This window comes from Anomaloglossus baeobatrachus, chromosome 1 (genome assembly GCF_048569485.1).
Source record: "Anomaloglossus baeobatrachus isolate aAnoBae1 chromosome 1, aAnoBae1.hap1, whole genome shotgun sequence".
NCBI lineage: Eukaryota > Metazoa > Chordata > Amphibia > Anura > Aromobatidae > Anomaloglossus > Anomaloglossus baeobatrachus.
In genome coordinates, this window is record NC_134353.1 from 345,389,410 (window position 1) to 345,410,089 (window position 20,680).

The window sequence follows — 20,680 nt, forward strand, 5'->3', positions numbered from 1 at the left end:
ACGATGAACAACAGCATTCCTGCGTCCTCCGGAAACTAGGTGGGAGTGACGTTCATGCGGCTGCTCTCCGCTTCTGTTGGTGGCCTGCTGTGTGATGTCGCTGTGACGGCGCACGAACCGCCCCCTTAAAAAAGAGGTTGTTCGGCAGCCACAGCGACTTCGTTAGGAAGGTATGTTGGTGTGACGCGTACCTGCGATATTGTTTGCCACGGGCAGCGATTTGCCCATGATGCACGAATGACGGGGGCGGTTGCTATCGCTAGCGACATCGCTAGCGATGTCGCTGCATGTAAAGCGGCCTTAAAGCCTGCTTTACACGCTGCAATTTCTCGTGCAATCGCACCTGCCCCCATCGTTTGTGCGGCACGGGCAATTTGTTGCCCGTGTTGCAGAAAGTCGTAAACCCCCGTCACACGTACTTACCTTCCAAACGACCTTGCTGTGGGCGGCGAACATCCACTTCCTGAAAGGGGAGGGATGTTCGGCGTCACAGCAACGTCACACAGCAGCCGGCCAATAGAAGCGGAGGGGCGGAGATGAGCGGGACGTAAACATCCCGCCCACCTCCTTCCTTCCCCATTGCCAGTGGGATGCAGGTAAGCTGCAGTTCAGCGTTCCCGGGGTGTCACACGGAGCGATGTGTGCTGCCCCGGGAACGATGAACAACCGGCGCAGAGAAGGACGTGCGATATTTTGAAAATGAGCGACATGTCAACGAGCAACAATAAGGTGAGTATTTTTGCTCGTTAACAGACGTTCGTAGCTGTCACACGCTACAATATGTCAAATGGTGCCTGATGTGCGTCACTTACGACGTGACGCCGACGACATATCGTATATATCGTAGCGTGTAAAGCCCTCTTAAGGCTACTTCAAGTACTGGAGCCACATCCGCACACATCCATTGAAAAGGTGACCACATAGGGCCAAGGGATAGAGCTTCAAGCCACCCAACAGGGTCCGCGGACACAGGATCGGAGCTCTGTGTGTGTGCAGGCACGGGACAGCCGGGAGAGGTCAGCGCAGGAAGACGACCAAGTAAGGACACTGAAGGGTGTGCCGGGTTGTGCCTCCGAACTATCCGTGATCAGCTGGAGCCCATCACAGCAGGACCCAGCACTCTGAAGGGCAGCCTCTGACTAGTCATGGTAACCTGGAACTCTGAACTGTGAGTAAAGACCTTGTGACTGCATTTCTGTGTTGCCCAGTTATTTGTCTGCGTCTCCGGCCCTGCACCCCGCCATTACAGACTACTATGCCCAACAGCCCCGGGGCCCAACTCTACCTGTGGAGAGCTATTCCAACTCTGCTGTGTCACCACCGACCCCAGGGGAACTGAACAGCAGCGGCAGCGGCGGCACCTATCTTGCCGCATATCACAGGTGGCGTCACGACATCTCCCTTGTAAATATAATCCCCATCATCAGCCATTTATTAAAACGACACCGCCACCGTGACATCCTCCGAGTAGAACAGAGCCGGCCCAGTAACGAGTAAACCCTGGGCCTCGGTGCAGGCGTGTCAACAGCATGAATGATCTGTCAGGTTCTCTTTAAATTTACAGTCAGCCCCTTTTAAATGGCTAGATCATAACTAAATATATGGTTACAGCAAGACCTGCAAAGTGAGCTAGGAGACGGTCCCTACAAAGGAAACAATTGGATAAAGGCAATGCAGGTAAAATATGCAGTAACTAAATTAATATAAAGAAAACACTCAGGAAAACTTTTTTTATTTGCAGTAATCCTGACAAATTACTGGAAAAGTATAATAAAAGCAAGATTATATTTTAGCTTTAAAGGGAGTCTATCAGCAGATGCTTCTCAATATATCAACCTAAGGACAGCACAAAATAGGCACAATGGTCCCAATTCCAGTGGCTTGTCACTTACTGGGCTTCTTGCTGTAGGGTTGAAAAAAATCATTGTTTTATTTGTTGTAGTCATCATCAATGAACTTAGTCTAACTGAGGCAGCTCCACTATGCATAGGCAGAAAGCAGCCAATCAATGGTGACTACTGTACATAACAGGAGAAAATAAGAAGAGCTGCTTCATGTTTTTCAAAACTACAGCAAGATGTCCCGATTTTATGCTGTGCTTAGATGAAAAAACCTGTTGACAAATTGTCTTTCAGCCTCATAAAGTATGAATATATATGCCTTGTTATTCTGATTTAGCTTTGGACCACATTAATCCATTTTGGTTGCACTTCTGAACTTTGTACTGAATTGCACATCCTGCATCTTGTTTATCTGTGCTATTACACGCTGAGGAAGAAACCTAAAAAGAAATTGAAATGAAAAGTTCAATGTAAACTATTATACCCATCATATAATGGCTAAATACACAATACACAACATTATAGCATACAGGTTTGAAGAGCGATTATACCAAATAGTGATGGCCTACGTTTACAATCTAGTTCAGGCCTCATTCTTTGCAGGGCCAAGTGACATTTTCAGTGATTCCATGTATTTTCTTCTCTACACCTATGGATCTCTTTTTTTGAACATTTTCTGCTTGTTTATTATAACAAACCTGCACTTTTTTGTTAGGTTTATATGTATAAAAAAGCATTTTTAATGGTAAAAAAAAAACCCATGTTATCCCTTTCTTGTGCCCAGTAGTTACATGCCCCATCCTTGTCACCTGTAGTAATGTGCCCGTCCTGTAGTAATATGCCCATCCTTGTGCCCGGTAGTAATGTGCGCATCCTTCATCCTTATGCCCTGTAGTAATGTGCCCATCCTTGTGCCCCATCCTTGTCCCCTGTAGTAATGTGATCTTCCTTGTGCCCTGTAGTGATGTGCCCACCTTTTTGCTTTGCCCAGAAGTAATGTGTTCATCCTTGTTCACATCCTGTAGTAATGTGCAAATCTTTGTGCCCAGTAGTATATGTGCTCATGCTTTTGCCCTGTGGTAATGTGCCCATCCTTGTGCCCTGTAGTAATATGCCAATCCTTGTGCTCTATCCTTGTGCCCTCTAGTAATGTGCCCCATCATGTGCCCTGTAGTAATGTGCCCATCTTTTTGCACAGTAGTAATGTGCCCATCCTTGTGCCCTATAGTAATGTGCCCATCTTTGTGCCCAGTAGTAATGTGCTCATCCTTATTCTCATCCTGTAGTAATGTGCCCATCCTTGTCCCTTGTAGTAATGTGCTTATAATTGTGCCCAGTAGTAATGTGCCCATCCTTGTGCCCTGTAGTATTGTGCCCATCTTTGTGCCCAGTAGTAATGTGTTCATCCTTGTAGTATTGTGCCCATCCTTGTAGTATTGTGCCGATCCTGTAGTATTGTGCCCATACTTATGCCCTAGAGTAATGAGCCCATCTTTGTGCCCAGTAGTAATGTGCTCATCCTTGTTCTCATCCTGTAGAAATCTGCCCATCAGTGTGCCCATCCTTCTGCCCAGTAGTAATGTGCTCATCCTTTTGCTCTGTAGTAATATGCCCATCCTTGTCCCCTGTAGTAATGTCCCCCATCCTTGTGTCTAGTAGTTTTGTACCCATCCTGTAGTACTGTTCCCAATCTTGTAGTATTGTGCTCATCCATGTAGTATTGTGCCCATCCTTGTATCATTGTGCCCATCCTGTAGTATTGTTCCCATCTTTGTAGTATTGTGCCCATCCTTGTAGTATTATGCCCATCCTGTAGCATTATGCCCATGCTTGTGCCCTATAGTAATGTGTCCATCTTTGTGCCCAGTAGTATTGTGCTCATTCTTGTTCTCATCCTGTACTAATGTGCCCATCCTTGTGCCCTATAGTAATGTCACCCATCCTTGTGCCCAGTAGTATTGTTCCCATCTTTGTAGTATTTTTCCCATCTTTGTAGTATTGTGCCCATCTTTGTAGCATTGTGCCCATCCTTGTAGCATTCTGTCAATCCTTGTAGCATTGTGCCCATCCTGTAGCATTGTGCTCATCTTTGTAGTAATGTTCCCAGTCCTCATCCTAGTTCCCTATTATGCTGTTCTTCACATACACAAAAAAAAGATTCTTTACTACAGTTGATTCATTTGCAGCGCAGCACGCACATAGGAGCACTCTGCACTTTATCACAGGCAAGCAGGTGACTTCATACTGCGAAGTTACCTGCTTGCCATTGGTAGAGCGCAGATATCTCCTATGAGCGTGCTGCGCCACAAATGAATCAACTATAGTAAAGCCCTGCCAGCGCCGGCCCACTGCATAGGACCGTGATCATCACGAGGTCTACAGGCCTGCGGGCCACAACAAGCAACTGCAGGGGCTGCATGCAGCCCGTGGGCTGCGCGTTAGAGACTTCTGATCTAGTTTATACCAACGTTTGGTATAAATTGTCCAGACAAAAATATAGCAATGAGAACTTGTGAGATTTAACCAACAAAATTTGTGACTCTTAAAATAGTCAAACAAAGATTGGCCTCTAAGGAAATGCGGAATAGAACTTTTTAACTAGAATAGGAGAAAAAGCTGCAAATTGTGACACAAACTTATGTCACAGATTTTTTTTCTGGCTGAAAATATGAAATATCTATATCTATACAGCAGCTGAAGGGGTTATTTTAGGCAAATCTTTTATAAATCTATTAAGACCTATGCACTTTTTAATACAATTGGCACAAATCACTCCAGATATTCCTTTACTTAGACTGGCATACAGACCGTATTTTTCGCTTTATAAGACGCACCTGATTATAAGACGCACCCCCAAATTTGGTGAAGGAAAAGAGAATTTTTTTTTTTAATGTTAAATGGGGTCCATCTTATAATGCCAGTGTCCCTCTAACAAATCATATAGGGTATATGTCCCTCATAGCCCCCCATCCTAAAATTAGCCCCCTTAATCTGGATATGGCCCCCTTACATTGAATATAGCCCCCTTGTGATGGCACACGTTCCCCTGTGCTGCCTATGGCCCCCTATGGATTGCATACATTCCCCTGTGCTGCCTATGGTCCCCTATGGATTGCACACATTCCCCTGTGCTGCCTATGGCCCCCTATGGATTGCATACATTCCCCTGTGCTGCCTATGGTCCCCTATGGATTGCACACGTTCCCCTGTGTTAGATAACGCCCCCATGCTGCTGCCCATGGCCCCTATAGATCGCACAAGTCCCTCTGTGTTAGATATCGCCCCCATAGTGCTGCCCATGGCCCCTATATAGATCGCACAAGTCCCCCTGTGTTAGATATCGCCCCCATAGTGCTGCCCATGGCCCCTATAGATCGCACAAGTCCCCCTGTGTTAGATATCGCCCCCATAGTGCTGCCCATGGCCCCTATAGATCGCACAAGTCTCCCTGTGTTAGATATCGCCCCCAGGCTGCTGCCCATAGTAAAATAAAACACTCTTTCCTTACCTCCTCCAGCGTTTATCTCCCTCCTGTATCCCTCCGTGCTTCTCTTCCTTACTTCCTGGTTCTCAGTGCGGTCATGTGATCGACACAGCAGACTGAGATCTCTGCCTGTCTGATCACAGTGGAAGCAGGGACACAGGGAGAAACGCTGGAGGGGGTAAGTAAATCTTTTTTATTTTAGAATGAGCAGCAGCCTGGGGGCCAAATTAACACAGGGGGGGCATGTGCCATCACAGGGGGGCGCAGGGACAAATAATATGCACCTCTCCCCCAGCCCATCACTGCGTGCGATTTCAGCACCATTGGAGATGGACAGCGGCTGTGCATATTATATGAGCGGGAGCAGGAGATCAAAGGCTGCAGCCCGCAGCGTTCACCTGCCCCCAGCACAGCGCTCCCACCTCCCCTGGACCCTGCAGTGTACATATATATATACCCCCCCGTATATTCGGCTTATAAGACGCACCCCCTACTTTCCCCCAAAATTTGGGGGAACAAATGTGCGTCTTATAAAGCGAAAAATACGGTAGTCACTTTTAGTAAATTTGGGCCTATGAAAATTGATCAGATGGAAGAATGCAAGGTTGATGATGGTGGATTTATATGCCCAACCTATGGCTCGAGGTCCACATGTGGCTCGCGGGCCCATTATGTGTGGCTCTTGGCTGTCCGCAAGCTTATTGCATTAGCACCAGTTCTAGCAAACAGCTATGAAGAGCAGGTCTCCAGATGGTGAATCATGTGAGTAGCCCCACACAGGAGAGCAGATATGAATGCTCATATACTGGCATTGGGGGTTTAGAGATTTAAGTATAGTAAGCTGGAGACAGGGTGATACTACCTGTCAGAGGAGGTGTTTGAACCTAGATCTTGGAATACTGCATAGGTGTGATTTCTTTGGACATGCTTTGGCTGGCATTATATCAGTAATAGGGGCTCTGGGTGTCACTACCATAAGGAAGGATGTGAGTTGGATGTGGCTCATGACCTTCTCTCAGAGCTGGATGTGGCTCGCAACCATCTCTCAGAGCTGGATGGAGCTCACAACCCTCCCTCAGAGCTGGATGTGTATCGCAACCATCTCTCCGAGCTGGATGGGGCTCGCGACCCTCTTTCCGAGCTGGATGGGGCGCGCGACCCTCTCTCAGAGCTGGATGGGGCTCGCGACCCTCTCTCAGAGCTGGATGGGGCTTACAATCCCTCTCTCAGAGCTGGATGGGGCTTACGCCAACTTTCAGAGCTGGATGGGGCTTGCGACCCTCTAGCGGGGCTGGATGGGGCTGGCGACCCTCTCTCAGAGCTGTATGGGGCTTGAAACCCTCTGAGCTGAATGTGGCTCGTGACCCTCTGTCAGAGCTGGATGTGGCTCACGACCCTCTGAGCTGGATGTGGCTCACTACCCTCTTTCAAAGCTGGATGTGGTTCATGACCTCTCTCAGAGCTGGATTTGGCTCACAACCCTCTCTAAGCTGGATGGGGCTTGCGGCCCTCTCTCAAAGCTGGATGTGGCTCATGACCTGTCTCAGAGCTAGATAGGGCTCATGACTGTCTTTGAACTGGATGTAGCTTACAACTCTCTCTCAGAGCTGGATGTGACTCGCAAGCCTCTCTAAGAGCTGGATGTGTCTCGCGAGCCTCTCTCAGAGCTGAATGTGACTTGCGAATAATTCTCAGAGATGGATGTGGCTCGCGACCCTCTGTCAGAGCTGAATGTCGATCTCAAAGTCAAAAAGGATAGGGATGACTAAAGTACAGAATGAGGCCCACTAACCACTGTTAAGATAGTACTGGTACTATGATATGATATGGTACTGAAATTAAAGGAAAGCTGTTATCAGATTCATGCTGCTCTAACCATAGGCATGGGAATCAGCATAGCTATGTGACTGCAAGGAGAAAGGACGGGACTCAGCACCAATTCCAGGATAGCAAAAATATAAATCCAACGAAAAATATATAAAAGTGTAGAAACTTTATTCAATGATTAAAAATCCAAGAAAAACATCATCGGTTCCATGAAAACATCATGGCTTGACGCGTTTCGGACAGTTGGAATATAGATAAGTCCTTAATCATAAGATGCTTATGATTAAGGACTTATCTATATTCCAACTGTCCGAAACACGTCAAGCCATGATGTTTTCATGGAACCGATGATGTTTTTCTTGGATTTTTAATCATTGAATAAAGTTTCTACACTTTTATATATTTTTCGTTGGATTTATATTTTTGCTATCCTGGAATTGGTGCTGAGTCCCATCCTTTCTCCTTGCTATTGCCTCTACGGACCTGCCTGTCCGGTGGACATCCTGCATCCCACCTGAACTGAGCGGATACATATACGGGTGAGCTGAATAATTTTTTTTCTTCATAGCTATGTGACTGCTGTCAGGTATATCTTTCTCTGAAATGCTGTGGCACCAGAAGAACCGTCTTTCCCTATAGTCCCCAGATGTCTTTTTCTCTGAAATACCACAACATTTCAGAGAAAAACAGACCTAGCTGCAATAGTGCAACCAAGCTTTAATTCATGCTTTCCATGGTTCGGGCAACATAAATACACTGACAGGTTCCATTTAATACTACAATATATTCATAGTTAATATTTTTAATAAATTCTTACTTTGACAGTGTCAAGAATGTGTTCACGGAAGGAGGGATAAGAATCATCTTCTTATTGGTTAAGATACCATCCACAAATGTTTTTGCAACAAATTCAGGTTTTAGAACAGGCCATATTCTGAAACAGTAATATTGAGTAATGAGAAAAAAAAAAATCAATTCTACTAAAATACAAGCAAAAGTCTTAAAGTATCTTCAATACATGGTAACAGATGAAACGGTTGTCCCCTAATTACAGAATAATTTACATATCAAGATGTCTAAATATTGCTGATACGTATTTTTTTATGATTCCCTTAAGTCTTTTTTTTTTTTTTTATTACTTTCCACCTAGTTTTTATTAGCTCTGCACATAATATTGTAATTCACAATTCCACCTGCACTGGAATTGAAAAAGAGCGCTATTACCTCTTGGGTCCCTAGTTGCACCAATGGAATGTCCAATGCTAATTTTAGGCTATTACAAACTGAAATATGCAAATACTGCTATAAAAGATTCAAACCATGAATGAAGTTCTAGCTCTCATCTACCATTCCAAAAGCTTTCTGCGCTCCATTAACCCCTTAAGGATGAAGCCAATTTCGTACTTAATGCCCAAGCCATTCCTTGTAATTCTGACCAGTGTCACTTTATGAGGTTATAACTCTGGAATGCTTCAGCAGATCGCTGTGACTCTGAGATTATTTTTTCGTGACATATTGTACTTCATGATAGTTATAACTTTAGGACAATATTTTTTGCTTTTATTTGTGAAAAAATCAGAAATTTGATGAAAATTTTGAAAGTTTTACAATTTTTAAACTTTAAATTTTTATGCCCCTAAACCAGAGTTATGTCACACAAAATAGTTAATAAATTACATTTCCCACATGTCTACTTTACATCAGCACAATTTTTTTGAACAAAAGTTTTTGGGGTTAGGAAGTTAGAAGGGGTCAAAGTTCATCATCAATTTCCCATTTTTGCAACAAAATTCACAAAACCATTTTTTTGGGGACAACATCACATTTGAAGTGATTCTGAGAGGCCTAGGTGACAGAAAATACACAAAAGTGACCCCATTCTAAAAACTGCATCCCTCAAAGTACTTAATACCACATTCAAGAAGTTTATTAACCCTTCATGTGCCTCACAGGAACTAAAGAAATGTAGAATGAAAAAAAATAAAATATTTTACCTAAAAATGTTGCTCTAGCGCTAATTTATTCACTTTTTGAAGAAGTAACACAACAAAATGGAACAAATGTGGTCAGAAACCTCTGTTTGGACAAATGGGAGGGCCCAGAATAGAAGGAGCAATATTTGAATTTTGGAAAGCAAATTTGGCTAAAAAAGATTGCGGGTACCATGCTGAATTTGTAGGGCCCCTAAGGTACCTAAACAGCAGAAACCCCCCACAAGTGACCCCATTTTGGAAACTAGACCCCTCAAGTAATTTGTTTAGATGTTTGGTGAGAACTTTGAACCCTCAGGGGTTTCACAGAATTTTATAACAATGATCTGTGAAAATAAAAAATATACATTTTTACCACAAAATTGTTACCTCAACCAAGTAGTTTTTTTTACAAGGGTATCAGGAAAAAATGCACCAAAAAATGTATTATGCAATTTCTCCTGAGTATGCTAATGCCTCATATGTGCTGGAAATCAACTGTTTGGATGCACAGCAGGGCTCTGAAGGGAAGGAGTGCTATTTGACTGCATAATTGGCTGGAATCATTAGCGGACACCATGTTGTGTTTGGAGAGCTCCTGAGGTGCCTAAACAGTGGAGCACCCCCACAAGTGACCCCATTCTGGAAACTAGACCCCTCAAGGATTTTATCCAGTGGTATAGTGAGCATTTTGAACCCACAGGTACTTCACAGATTTTTAAAACCTTAGGTCGTCATATTGAAATCTTTCATTTTTTTCACAAAAATCTTGCTTTAGCACCAAATTTCCCACTTTTTTCAAGAGGAAACACCAAAATGTGGATCCCACAGTTTATCCAATTTCTTATGAGCGTAGGGATACCCCACATGTGGCCAAAAACCTCTGTTAGACAAACAGGAGGGATTGGAATGAAAAAAGAAGCACTATTTGAATTTTGGAAAAGCTGAAATAGATTGCGGGCACCATGTTGCATTTGCAGGACTCCTAAAGAACCTATACAGGAGAAACCCCCACAAGTGACCCCAATTTGGAAACTAGACCCCTCAAGGTTTTTATTCAGGGGTATAGTGAGCATTTTGAACCCCCAGGGGCATCACAAAAATGTTGTTCTAGCATCAAATTTTTCACTTTTAGGCTATGTACCCACGATCCGGCAATACTGAGTCTGCAGAGATGTGAGTGTTGTCCACGGGAGAACGCAGCTGCCTGTGTCCACGATCAAGGTTTGGGCCGCTGCTGACTTTAGCTCTATTATCTCCACGGAGAATTCTCGTCTCCGCAGCATAAATTGACATGCTGCAGCGCCAGATGTCAGTTTATGCTGTGGAGAAAATAAGCACAGTGGGCAGGAGAGTTCTAAAAATCCTCCCACTGCGCTTCTACTGTACAACACAGCGTTTTGGATGCAGCGAAAACACAGCGTCCAAAGCGCTTGAAACCCTAATCAAGGGCATGCAGCCTAAAAAGCTAGGAGGGATGGATGGATAGACAGACAGACAGATGTCAAACACATATATAATTCCTACCTCCTGCATATTCTAAGCTGGCAACCTTTAGTGACTTTCTTCTAAAGCATGTTCAGCCTTGTATTTAGTAAAAAAAGAAATAATAAAAAAAACAAACAAACAAAAAAGTAACCCAGTTAGTAATTTAAAAAAAAAAAAAAAAGCCAACAAATTTTTTTTTATTTGAAAAAACACTCTCCAAAACATTCCCTCTTTCACCAATTTATTGAAAAGAAAAAAAAGAAATCTGTTCCGCTGTAATCCATTTTGGAGGTCCCACAATAACTCTGTGTTCCATGATATGGGGATACGCTCAGGGAACGTATCCACCATTTTCTGGAAGTGTAGGCCCTCCATGTAAGAAGTGTGGCTGCAGTGATACTGCACTCACAGTCTCCGGATCCACAGCAAGCCATCTGACCCTGCAGTAAGCTGTGACCCTCCGTGCAGAGAGCCGGCTGACAGCCGCTGTCTGTGCATGAGGACAGTATTTCTGCTGAAGACAAGGAGAAGGAAGGGTGTTGGGGACCGACGCTGCAGGAGGTAACAGGGGAGGCCGAAGGAGACCGGGAGGGTGACAGTCTGACAGGAGGTGACCTAGGAGAACCTTTCTGTGCCATCTGCCATGTTAAATGGCACAAAAATCAAAGAAGAAGGATGAATGCTGCGGGAACACCACTCGTGCGGCGGCAGCCATTTTAGATCGTCGGAAGGGGTGATGGGGACGGGGGAGGAGACCGGGGGGTGAGGAGATTTTGGCCACATTGAGGACTAGGGGAAGACATTTATCTCCCATCTGACATGTTTGATCATGCCAGATGGGAGATGAATCATTTTTTACCGGCGCTGCATTAACTTTCACGTGACCGGAGACCGAAAAAAACGACCCTGATCGTGATCTTCATGGTCTCAGCTACCACCGGTAGCTGAAATTCTGGAGATTTTCCAACGCTGGGGGGCGCTATACACTTTTTCCCGAGTGCCGTGAAAAAGCGGCACAAAGGAATAAGTACCCTCTTTTGCATCCGTTAAAAGTCGTATCGGCGGTCGTTAAGGGGTTAAATAATTTTATAATGCAGCATAATGGATAAAAGTTACAAACATCCCATATTCAAACAAAATACAGCCATACTAAGCAATGTGTTTAGAACCTATCATTTTTAAGCATTCTTAGGACATAAATTACTAAGTAATGTAAGATTACCGTAATACTATTTAAACGCCAACTGGGGTGTGCACACATGTACAGTTGTGTTCAAAAGTTTACATACCCCAGCAGATGTTTTGCTTTCTTGGGGCCTCTTTTCAGAGAATATGAATGATAACACAAAATCTTTTTTTCCACTCATGGTTAGTGGTAGGGTGAAGCCATTTATTGTCAAAATACTGTGTTTTCTCTTTTTAAATCATAATGACATCCAAAAACATGCAAATGACCCTGATCAAAAGTTCACATACCCTGGTGATTTTTGGCTTTATAACATGCACAGAAGTTGACAGAAATGGGATTGAATGGCTAATAAAGGTAACATCCTCACCTGTGACCTGTTTTCTTGCATCAGTGTGTGTGCATAAAAGCTGAGTGAGTTTCTGGGATCCAGACAGACTCTTTCATCTTTCATCCAGCCACTGATGTTTCTGGATTGTGACTCATGGGGAAAGCAAAATAATTGTCAATGGATCTACGGGAAAAGATAGTTGAACGGTATAAAACAGGCAAGAGATACAAAAAGATATCAAAGGAAATGATAATGCCAGTCAGAAGTGTTCAAGTGTTCAAACTTTGATTAACAAATGGAAAATCGGGGGCTCTGGAAAAAACAAACCGTGATCAGGTAGCCACAACTGCCAGGAAAATTGTTCAGGATGCAAAGAAAAACCCACAAATAACATCAGCTGAAATACAGGACTCACTGAAAACTAGCAGTGTGGCTGTTTCAAGATGCACAGTAAGGAGGCACTTGAAGAAAAATGGGCTGCAAGGTCAAGTCACCAGAAGAAAGCCATTACTGTGCAAATGCCACAAAGTATCTAGCCTATAATATACCAAACAGCACAGAAACAAGCCTCCAAATTTCTGGAACAAGATAATTTGGAGTGATGACACCAAAATCGAACTTTTTGGCCACAACCATAAATGTTTCAGTTGGAGAGGTGTCAACAAGGCCTATGATGAAAGGAACACCATTCCTATTGTAAAGCAAGGAGGTGGATCGCTGATAATTTGGGGATGTGTGAGCTATAATGGCACAGGAAACTTGGTCAAAGTTGAAGGAAAGATGGATGCAGCACGTTGTCAGGAAATACTGGAGGCAAAGTTCCACTCATCAGCCTGGAAGCTGTGCATGGGACGTACTTGGACGTTCCAACATGACAACGATCCAAAATACAAGGCCAAATCAACCTGTCATTGACTACAGCAAAACAAAGTGAAGGTTCTGGAGTGGCCATCTCAGTCTCCTGACCTCAATATTATTAAGGCACTCTGGGGAGAACTCAAATGTGCGGTTCATGCAAAAAAGCCCAGGAATTTACAGGAACTGGAGGCTTTTTGCCAAGAAGAATGGGCAGCTTTACCATCTTTGAAAATAAAAAGCCTCATCCACAACTATCACAAAAGACTTTAAGCTGTCATTGATGTTAGAGGGGCAATGCGTGGTATTAAGAACTGCGGTATGTGAACTTTTGATCAAGGTCATTTGGATGTTTTGGTTGTAATTATGATTTAAAAAGAGAAAACATAATAGTTTGACAATAAATGGCTTCATCCAACCACTAACTATGAGTGGAAAAAAAGATTTTGTGTTATCATTCATATTCTCTGAAAAAAGACCAAGAAAGCAAAATATTTGCCGTGGTATATAAACTTTTGAGCACAACTGTATATTCCTTAATTAATTGTGAGCTGTCTGGATGGAACACCCCCACTGACTGAGACACTGTATACTGGAAAAAAAGATATACTTATTGCACCTGAATAATAATAATAACATTTATTCACTTATATAGTGCCATTAATTCCACAGTACTTTACATAGATTAGCAACACTGTCCCCATTGGGGCTCAAAATCTAAATTTCCTATCAGTATGTCTTTGGAGTCTGGGAGGACACCGGAATAACCGGAGGAAACCCATGCAACCATGAGGAGAACAAATACATTTCTTGGAGATGGTATCCTTGGTGGGATATAAACCCAGGACCGATTCATCCTAATTACAATTATGCAAACACAATATTAATATTGAAAAAAGTAAAAGTGTGTAATGTTATACCTGTGCTCTACAATACATTGGATTTGTGACACAACTGCTTAGAAAACTTTGAAGAACACTTCAGAAGCTTCCAAACATTTGCAAAAATCGATTGCGACGATATAACCAGTTTCAGGATAATAGCTATTGAACAGCTATTGAAACTTATTGCTAGAGAAGCCTTCTGTATATTAGAATTAGATACCACATTATGCAAAGGGATGAATTTGAATACATCTATTATATTATTATTTATTTTTTTTTAATGCATATTTTCTGTGTATTTTTCATATGGTTTCCTGTTTGAAAATACCCATAGTTCCAGATTGGCGGACAGTCAGTTCTTCACTTTTTACAACATGAATATTATGTTTACAAAATGATATTTAGAACAAATGACAGTACACTCATATCATGTTTTTCCAGTTTTCGATATAGCGTCTAAGTTGGAGGGTGTGATCTACAATTAAAGGTTTATTCCCAATAAATTGATCTGATAATAACCTACATTGTTTTTATGAACTTTTAGTATGCTAATGTAATTAATTAGCAAAACGTCATATTTAGCTGTAATTACTTTGCAAAGATGACCCTCCCACCCCCAGGCGACACTGAGGAGTAAAAGGGTAACAGTGATGAGTGAATATATTCGGCACTATTCATTACTTGCAGAAATATTGTGGTATTCAGGATATTCATTACTTGTCGAGTATTTTGGTTATACTTATTATGAGCTTCGAGTCTTCCCCCCACATGTTTAGTACCTGATTCTCAGCCACTAAACATGCGGGGAATCTCTGTCATCTTTGCTAGTGTCATTACTGTGATTGGCAGGCGCAGTGAGAAAAAAAATGACTTGCAGTCCCCCGCCTATTTGTGATACCAAGCTGGATTTTCACAATCAGGTAAAGCAGACAGCTAGAGATCGATATTCTCAGACTGGGAAGGTCTATGGTTGTTGAGTCCTCACCAGCTGCCTCATTTTTTGTGCATTCATTAGATTCGCCAGATCAGGTGCTTTACCCGGCTTTTTCCGATTGCCCTGGTATGGTGGCAATCGGGGTAATATATTGAGTTGTTGTCAGCTGTGATTTGTCAAAAATCAGAGCTGCCTTTAAGCCTTTGGTTGGTAATGGAGATGTGTCTGAGACCCCCCCCCCCATTACCAACCCTGTAAGTAAAAAGAAATAAGCCACAAACACACAAACATTCTTTATTTTAAATGATTAAAAAAAACCTCTTTCACCATTTTATTAACCCCAAAAACACCCCCATAGGTCTGACGTAATCCACGCAATCCTGGTTTTGCTACATCCAGAAGCTGCAATGATGGAAAATGCGACCAATCACTGCAGCTCCTGGGACATACTGAGGGCACGGGAGGTCCTGGCTGTGAGAAGCGGTGATGTCAGTCAGGTCACCGGAGTTCACAGCCGGGTTCCCATGGTACCAAATGTGACCACCAGTGAACCTGCTGCCAGATTGCTGGACTGCTGGATTGCAAAACAGGGCAGCACAGCAGTCCGGCAATCAGGTCACCGGAGTTCCCAGCCAGGTTCTCATGGTACCAAGTGTGACCACCAGTGAACCTGCTGCTGGATTGCCAGACATGGTAGTATAGCAGTCCGCATGGTAGCACAGCAGCACATCTAATGGATGTGCCAATTGTGGGGTGGCTTTGGGCTGCTATTTTTAGGCTGGGGAGGACCCAATAACCATGGACCTTCCCAGCCTTAGAATACCAGTCCTCAGCTGTCTGCTTTATCTGTGCTGGTTATCAAAAATGGGCAGGAACTTATTATTATTACTTATTTAAATATTTCAAAGAAAAACATTGTTTGGGAGCCTCTATATTTGTTAACCAGTCAAGAGAAAGAACACAACTGAGGCCTGCAGAGTACAATTATCTACTTTCCTTGCACTGGTTATCACAAATAGGTGGGAGACCGCATGGAAACGTGGCGTAATACTTTGACAACATTTTTCTCAGAAGTCACCTGTGTTTCAGTAATGCATCCAGGTATCTTACCCATATGTTTCACTATTTACCCATCACTAGTAACAATGTTTTGAACAACTGAAACAATGTTTTCACTACAACTGCGAATGTGAGACTACCTTCATTTTATAGACAATCATCTTTGCTATCTCATACATATGGTAAATATGGCTTGCAACTATTAACATATGATTAGCTATGTACATGTTTGTCATGACACTGTATTGTTACTGTTTTGCACTTAAAAAACCTATATTTTAATTTTTATTATTTTGTTACTATTTTGAAACTACACCTTTGGCTGTCTACACTGCATGAATCCTTCTAGGCATGTTAGTCTCTTCTATACTTTCCGAATGTAGGTGTAAACTGGTTGACTCACTTAATTTCTTCGCCAATTAGTCAGTCTTTCTTTTCACTCCCAGAGTGCTGAAGTGTACAAACTAACTCGTCTTTTAGGATACTCACATACAGTCAGGGCCAGAAATATTTGGACAGTGACACAAGTTTTGTTATTTTAGCTGTTTACAAAAACATGTTCAGAAATACAATTATATATATAATATGGGCTGAAAGTGCACACTCCCAGCTGCAATATGAGAGTTTTCACATCCAAATCAGAGAAAGGGTTTAGGAATCATAGCTCTGTAATGCATAGCCTCCTCTTTTTCAAGGGACCAAAAGTAATTGGGCAAGGGACTCTAAGGGCTGCAATTAACTCTGAAGGCGTCTCCCTTGTTAACCTGTAATCAATGAAGTAGTTAAAAGGTCTGGGGTTGATTACAGGTGTGTGGTTTTGCATTTGGAAGCTGTTGCTGTGACCAGACAAAATGCGGTCTAAGGAACTCTCAAATGAGGTGAAGCAGAACATCCTGAGGCTGAAAAAAAAGAAAAAATCCATCAGAGAGATAGCAGACATGCTTGGAGTAGCAAAATCAACAGTCGGGTACATTCTGAGAAAAAAGGAATTGACTGGTGAGCTTGGGAACTCAAAAAGGCCTGGGCTTCCACGGATGACAACAGTGGTGGATGATCGCCGCATACTTTCTTTGGTGAAGAAGAACCCGTTCACAACATCAACTGAAGTCCAGAACACTCTCAGTGAAGTAGGTGTATCTGTCTCTAAGTCAACAGTAAAGAGAAGACTCCATGAAAGTAAATACAAAGAGTTCACATCTAGATACAAACCATTCATCAATTCCAAAAATAGACAGGCCAGAGTTAAATTTGCTGAAAAACACCTCATGAAGCCAGCTCAGTTCTGGAAAAGTATTCTATGGACAGATGAGACAAAGATCAACCTGTACCAGAATGATGGGAAGAAAAAAATTTGGAGAAGAAAGGGAACGGCACATGATCCAAGGCACACCACATCCTCTGTAAAACATGGTGGAGGCAACGTGATGGCATGGGCATGCATGGCTTTCAATGGCACTGGGTCACTTGTGTTTATTGATGACATAACAGCAGACAAGAGTAGCCGTATGAATTCTGAAGTGTACAGGGATATACTTTCAGCCCAGATTCAGCCAAATGCCACAAAGTTGATCGGACGGCGCTTCATAGTACAGATGGACAATGACCCCAAGCATACAGCCAAAGCTACCCAGGAGTTCATGAGTGCAAAAAAGTGGAACATTCTGCAATGGCCAAGTCAATCAACAGATCTTAACCCAATTGAGCATGCATTTCACTTGCTCAAATCCAGACTTAAGACGGAAAGACCCACAAACAAGCAAGACCTGAAGGCTGCAGCTGTAAAGGCCTGGCAAAGCATTAAGAAGGAGGAAACCCAGCGTTTGGTGATGTCCATGGGTTTCAGACTTAAGGCAGTGATTGCCTCCAAAGGATTCGCAACAAAATATTGAAAATAAAAATATTTTGTTTGTGTTTGGTTTATTTGTCCAATTACTTTTGACCTCCTAAAATGTGGAGTGTTTGTAAAGAAATGTGTACAATACCTACAATTTCTATCAGATATTTTTGTTCAAACCTTCAAATTAAACGTTACAATCTGCACTTGAATTCTGTTGTAGAGGTTTCATTTCAAATCCAATGTGGTGGCATGCAGAGCCCAACTCGCGAAAATTGTGTCACTGTCCAAATATTTCTGGACCTAACTGTATAGCTCAGCCTTGAGACCACCATCAATCCTGGTCACGTAGCCATAGAATTTTGCTGTTAAACAACTCCAAATTATAGCTTCCTCCACCAAACTTGACAGTTCCTTTAATTTCTCCATCTGTTGGCCCATTTTTCCCTTGTTTGTTCCAAACCCAATTGCACCTATCAAAGCATAGTCTATTGACTTTCATTGCTCCAAATCACCTGTTTCCAATCTTTTACTGTCCAATTTTTGCATTTTTTGCAAACAACCCAAAGCTTTTTATGATGATATTAAAGTTGAGGCTTCTTCACCCTTTCTTTGGCCACCATTCCAGACTTTTGCAACGTTCATTGGACGGTGTTTACAATGACGTCTGTGATCTTACTATTATGAAGCATATGAGCCAACTCTATTGACGTGTTTATCGCGCCAGAACTCATAGACCTCGTGATGAGCTGAGTTGTCGACTTCAATAGTTTGCCTGTATGTCCACTTCTTGGCTGTTGAAAGGATGGCTGGTCTTCAGTTCATATTCTTCCATCTGTAATGGCACTCACATGATGCAGTTTGGCATTTTTCTTGGCTGAGAGACCTCTATTGATGAGCTGGATGACACTGGTTCTCCTCTTCAATGCTGCTCCTTGATTCAAACCAGTGACTTTTCCCTTGGGAATCAACCTAGTCACACACTGAGCTATTAGGGAATGCGAGAACAGTTTATAATTTGCAGTACACAGGAAGAATAACATTTTTCCACCACCAGGAGCAAAACAGTAACAATGCAGTCACATGACAAGAATCTGCATAAATATTCATATGTTAAATAGTTGCAAGACAAATTTATGTATAATATACAGTTGAAACCAGACATTTACATACACTATCTAAAAAGACATATTTGCATATTTTTTCTTACTATTTGATATTAAATCAGAATAAACCTTTCCTGTTTTAGGTCAATTAGGATTACCAAAATTATTTATATTTTAAAAATGCCAGAGTAATGAGAGAGTGAATGTTTTAAGGTATTTTTATTACTTTCTGCAAAGTCAAAAGTTTACATACATTTCATTAGTATTTGGTACCATTGCCCTTAAATTGTATGACTTGGGTCACACGTTTTGGATATCCTTCTACAAGCTTCTCACAATAGTTGGTAGGAATTTATACCCATTCCTCCTGACAGAACTGGTATAACTGAGCCCTGTTTGAGGGTCGCCTTGCTCGCACCTGCCTTTTCAGCTTTGCCCATAAATGTTCAATAGGATTGAGATCAGGGCTTTGTTTTGGCCAGTCTAAAACATTGGCTTTGTTATCCTCAAACCACTTTGTAACCAGTTTGGCAGTATGCTTCAGGTCATTGTCCATTTGGATAACCCATTTCCACCCAAGCTTTAAGTTTCTGGCTAATGTCTTGAGATGTTGCTTCAGTATTGGCACATAATCTTCTTTCCTCATGATGCCATCTATTTTGTGAAGTGCACCAGTCCCTCATGCGGCAAAACAACCCCACAAAATGATGCTGCCACCCCCTTGTTTCACAGTTCGGATGGTGTTCTCAGGCTTCAAAGTTTCTCCCTTTTTCCTCCAAACGTAACAATGGTTATTATGACTAAACCGTTCAATATTAGTTTTGGCAGACCACAGGACATGTCTTCAAAACTTATGGTCTTTGTTCCTGTGTGCATTTGCATTTTATTAAACAATGTGGTGAATCCAGTTTTCACCCACAACTGGATTGTTTAATAAAAAACAATTATTTTCACACTTTTGGGAGTGCTCGGATTAATTGATTTCTGCATTATGGGTTTGGAACCTACCAATGCACCCCTATTTATACCAGAAGTACCACGCTACAGCTCATCTTTTGGAGTAATGGCTTCTTCCTGGCAGAGTTGTCTTTTAGACCATGTTGATACTCTACTCGTTTTACTGTGTATAATGACTCACTCTTACCAGCTTTCGCCAGCATCTTCACAAGGTCTTTTGCTTGCGTTTTTGGGTTGATATGCACATGTGTGACCAAAGCACATTCATCTCTGGTACACAGAACCCATCTCCTTTCTAAGCGGTGTGAGGCAGTGACAGGGATAATATTTGAAGACCGCTATGTGTCCCCCAGAATGTGTCTGGAAACCCTCTGAGTTTGCTATAGCTATTACGGGGAGTATAGCACAAAGGGTAACAGGGAGACAGCTCCCTCCTCCCAGTCCAGGTTTTGTAGCAATCCTCATGTCCGGCATTTTAGTTTAAATCTTGCAGAGCACATCAGGGTGTGTCTCAGTTGAGAGCCAGGCTTGTTGAAGCTAACACATGCTGTGTGAGCTGAGCTGGGTCTGTGTGGAGTGAACACAGGCCAGGAGTGTGAGCCTAGGAGAACCCTAAGGTAACAAGACTTTTGATACAAAGGATTTGTCTATATGCACTGGCTGTGCTCCGGAAGAGACTTTGACTGTGGGAAATTGGATCTATTTATGCTGCAACAATAAATAGACTGTTGGTGTGAACACGCTGCTGCCTCACTGCCTCACGTTTTTGCCCAAGCAACGCTGCTACCTCACATTATGGTGGAGAATGCTGGCATTGCAACCTGGTTGCTAAGGGCAATGGCCTAGGAGGTACTTCCCCGAAAAAAAAAAAATATATATTTTTTTTACTGACTGTTTGCGGTGGATCGGCGGGTCCACAAAGCT

At 42.6% G+C, this 20,680-nt stretch overlaps 1 protein-coding gene across 1 annotated transcript in view; it reads right to left on the reverse strand.

Moving 5' to 3' along the window:
• Positions 1–1,712: 1,712 nt before the first annotated feature.
• The window catches only part of LOC142313478 (17-beta-hydroxysteroid dehydrogenase 13-like), a 149,571-nt gene continuing 130,603 nt past the window's right edge, over positions 1,713–20,680 (reverse strand). The window contains exons 6-7 of the mRNA XM_075352397.1: positions 7,970–8,086; positions 1,713–2,281 (exon numbers count right to left, since the gene is read on the reverse strand). Coding sequence (XP_075208512.1) covers positions 2,191–2,281; positions 7,970–8,086 — 208 coding nt within the window. The 3' untranslated portion in view covers positions 1,713–2,190. The remainder of the gene's footprint in view (positions 2,282–7,969; positions 8,087–20,680) is intronic.